The sequence below is a fragment of the Borostomias antarcticus genome (assembly GCF_949987555.1).
Source record: "Borostomias antarcticus genome assembly, chromosome: 28".
Classification (NCBI taxonomy): Eukaryota; Metazoa; Chordata; class Actinopteri; order Stomiiformes; family Stomiidae; genus Borostomias; species Borostomias antarcticus.
The window spans coordinates 6,692,130-6,695,335 of record NC_140261.1 but is presented as its reverse complement, the minus strand read 5'-3'; the positions used below and the strand labels follow the sequence as shown (position 1 = coordinate 6,695,335).

The following is a 3,206-nucleotide window of genomic DNA, read 5'->3' as shown; positions in this document are numbered from 1 at the left end:
GTTGTTTTTTTACACAAAGTCTAAAACCTTACTTCCTGCTTCAGGAAAAGAGTTGAAATGCAGAAATGCAGCGTGGTCAGGCGTGCAATCTGATTTGTGATTGGAATCTTTATCTGCAAGATTGTTCTACAAGTTCGTGGGCTGCGAGTTATCGGCGGCAGACACTCGCTACCACACTGCTCTGTACTGCTGATCTGAGCAGGATGTTTATCCTTGTCGAGGTGTTATATTTCGATTGACAGATGAGCCAAAACAGCAGGTGTGCACGGGATAATAATACTAGTTAAATATTAACTGATGTTATTTCCATTGCAGGGAATTATGTTGAATGGCATAATAGTTGAAATTGTTGACATTCACCCATCCACATTAAATTAAATTAAACTTTTATTCCAGACTCATCTTAACAGAGGTCCATATCAAACAATAAAATAATAAACAGTACAATACAATGTACAAAGAACATTAAAATTCCATGCAGGCTACTGTAGTTGATCAGAGGCAGTACAACTCTTTACAGAGTTGGTTTAAACCACAATAACATTATTCTCTGACTTGTCTAGATGCCACATACATTTATACATAGATAGCTTCCATAGAACATTGCAGTATATTTTAAACATGCACACCGTTCTCTCTCTCTTCTACCTCCTGCTCTCTCGCCCGCTCCCTCCCTCTCTCTCTCTCCCTCCCTCTCTCTCTCTCTCTCTCTCTCTCTCTCTCTCTCTCTCTCTCAAGAGATAGAGCTGAACATGACTCTGGGCGACAACTCCAGCAAGCAGTGTCCGTCCATCGACGACTTCCGTAACCACGTCTACTCCACGGCCTACTCCCTCATCACCTTCTGCGGGCTGGTGGGCAATGGCTTCGCCCTGCTGGTCCTGATCCGGACCACCGTGAAGAGCTCGCCCTTCCTCATCTACATGTTCAACCTGGCTGTGTCCGACATCCTGTGTGTGTGCACGCTGCCGCTGCGCGTCATCTACTACGTCAACAAGGGCCAGTGGAACATGGGGGACTTCCTGTGCCGCCTCAGCTCCTACGCGCTTTACGTCAACCTCTACTGCAGCATCTTCTTCATGACCGCCATGTCCATCACGCGCTTCCTCGCGATCGTCTTCCCCGTCCAGAACCTGCGGCTGGTGTCGGAGCGCCGTGCCCGCCACGTGTGCGTGGGAATCTGGGTGTTCATCTGCGCCGTCAACACGCCGTTCCTCATGACGGGGCAACATACGGACCCGACCACCAACAAGACCAAGTGCTTCGAGCCGCCGCGGCGCGGGCGCAGCATGTCCAAGCTCGTCTTTCTCAACTACTTCTCCCTGGCGTTGGGTTTCATCCTCCCCTTCCTGATCATCCTGGTCTGCTACGCCGGAATCATCCACGCGCTGCTGTCTCGCACCAGAACCTCGCAGCGCCAGCAGGGCACAGGCACCAAGGCCATCCGCATGCTCGTCATCGTCCTGCTGACCTTCCTCCTCAGCTTCATGCCCTACCACGTGCAGCGGTCTATCCACCTCAACTTCCTGTCGCGACACGACGCCTCCTGCGACGAGGTCGTCGCCATGCAGAAGTCGGTGGTGGTCACGCTGTGTCTGGCCGCCTCTAACTGCTGCTTCGACCCCATGCTCTACTTCTTCTCCGGGGAGGGGTTCCGGCAACGCCTCAGCACCTTACGGAGGTCGCCCGCGGGGGGCGCCCTGAGGCCATCGGCCCAGCGCAGCAAGGCTGAGGAACCCAGGGGGAAGAGCCAGAGAGCCCTGCCTGTGGGGCCTGTGGGGTAGTTCAACTTGTACCTCTGGTGAAGGGGAACTGCTACTTTGCTGACAGAGTGACAGAAAGAAATAGAGAGAGTGACAGAGAGAGAGAAAGAGAGTGACAGAGAGTGACAGAGAGAGAGAGAGAGAAAGGAAATACTGTAGACCCTGAGATGGAGTGGGAGACGCACCACAGAAGACGAGTAAGGAGGATGAGCTCATGGAAACTAAAAGGTAGCAGTGGGTTAGAGAGGCTGAGGATGAAGAAAACACTCAGCGAGGGGAGGGAGGAGGGAGGGAGGAGGGAGGGAGGAGGAAGGGAGGAGGGAGGGAGGCAGGAGGGAGGAGGGAGGGAGGAGGAAGGGAGGAGGGAGGGAGGAGGAAGGGAGGAGGGAGGGAGGAGGAAGGGAGGCGGGAGGCAGGCAGACACACACAAACACACACACACACACACACACACACACACACACACACAGACAAGACACACAATTCCCAGAGGATACAGTAGATTAGAATCAAACTCCATCTCTGGTAGGCCCACATTTGTGCATGTGTTTGTATATACAGTATATGTGACTTGACTGTGCATGGCCTTTGGCTAGAGCTCTTATTCCATGTGTGTACTGCACTAGTGCATCCTGAAAGTACTCGTACCACTTTTCCCACATTTTGTTATATTACAGCCTTATTCCAAAATTGATTCTTTTTTTTTCTAAAAAATCTACACACAGGAACGCTGGAGCTCTGTCAGAGTGACCATCGAGGTCTTGGTCACCTCCCTTGCCAATGCCCTTCTCCAATTCCTCAGTTTGGCCAGGCGGCCAGCTCTAGGAAGAGTCCTGGTGGTTCCAACCTTCTTCCATTTACGAATGATGAAGACCACTGTGCTCTTCGGGACCTTCAATGCTGCAGAAATGTTTTTGTACCCTTCTCCTGACCTGCGCCTCAATACAATCCTGTCTCGGAGGTCTATAGACAGTTCATTTGACTCCATGGCTTGGTTTTTACTCTGGCATGCACTGTGAACTGTGACCTTACATTATACTGTATATACAGGTGTCTTTCCAAATCATGTCTAATCAGTTGAATTTACCACAGATGGACTCCAATCAAGTTGTAGAAACTTCTCAAATCTGAGTGTAAACAGGATGCACCTGAGCTCAATTTTGGGTGTCATACTGTAGCAAAGGTAGTGAATAGTTATGTACATGTGATATTTTCACTTTTTTATTTTTAATACATTTGCAAATTTTTCAAAAACCTTCATTATGGTGTATTGTGTGTAGAGTTTTGAGAAAAAAAAGATTTTAATCCATTTTGGAATAAGGCTGTAGCATAACAATGTGGAAAAAGTGAAGGGGTGTGACTAGGTCTATACGACGGTAATGCTTGAAATGTCATTTTATTTTATCCAGTGTTACAGAAACATAATGTGTTGGTTTAAAGAAG

General features: G+C 49.2%; 1 protein-coding gene across 1 annotated transcript; it reads left to right on the top strand.

Moving 5' to 3' along the window:
• Positions 1-752: 752 nt before the first annotated feature.
• cysltr1 (cysteinyl leukotriene receptor 1) lies at positions 753-1,784 on the top strand (the record flags this gene model as incomplete). The annotated part of the gene is made up of 1 exon (XM_084459608.1): positions 753-1,784. The coding sequence occupies one exon, from the start codon at positions 753-755 to the stop codon at positions 1,782-1,784; it is 1,032 nt and encodes a 343-aa protein (XP_084315734.1).
• Positions 1,785-3,206: the final 1,422 nt, after the last annotated feature.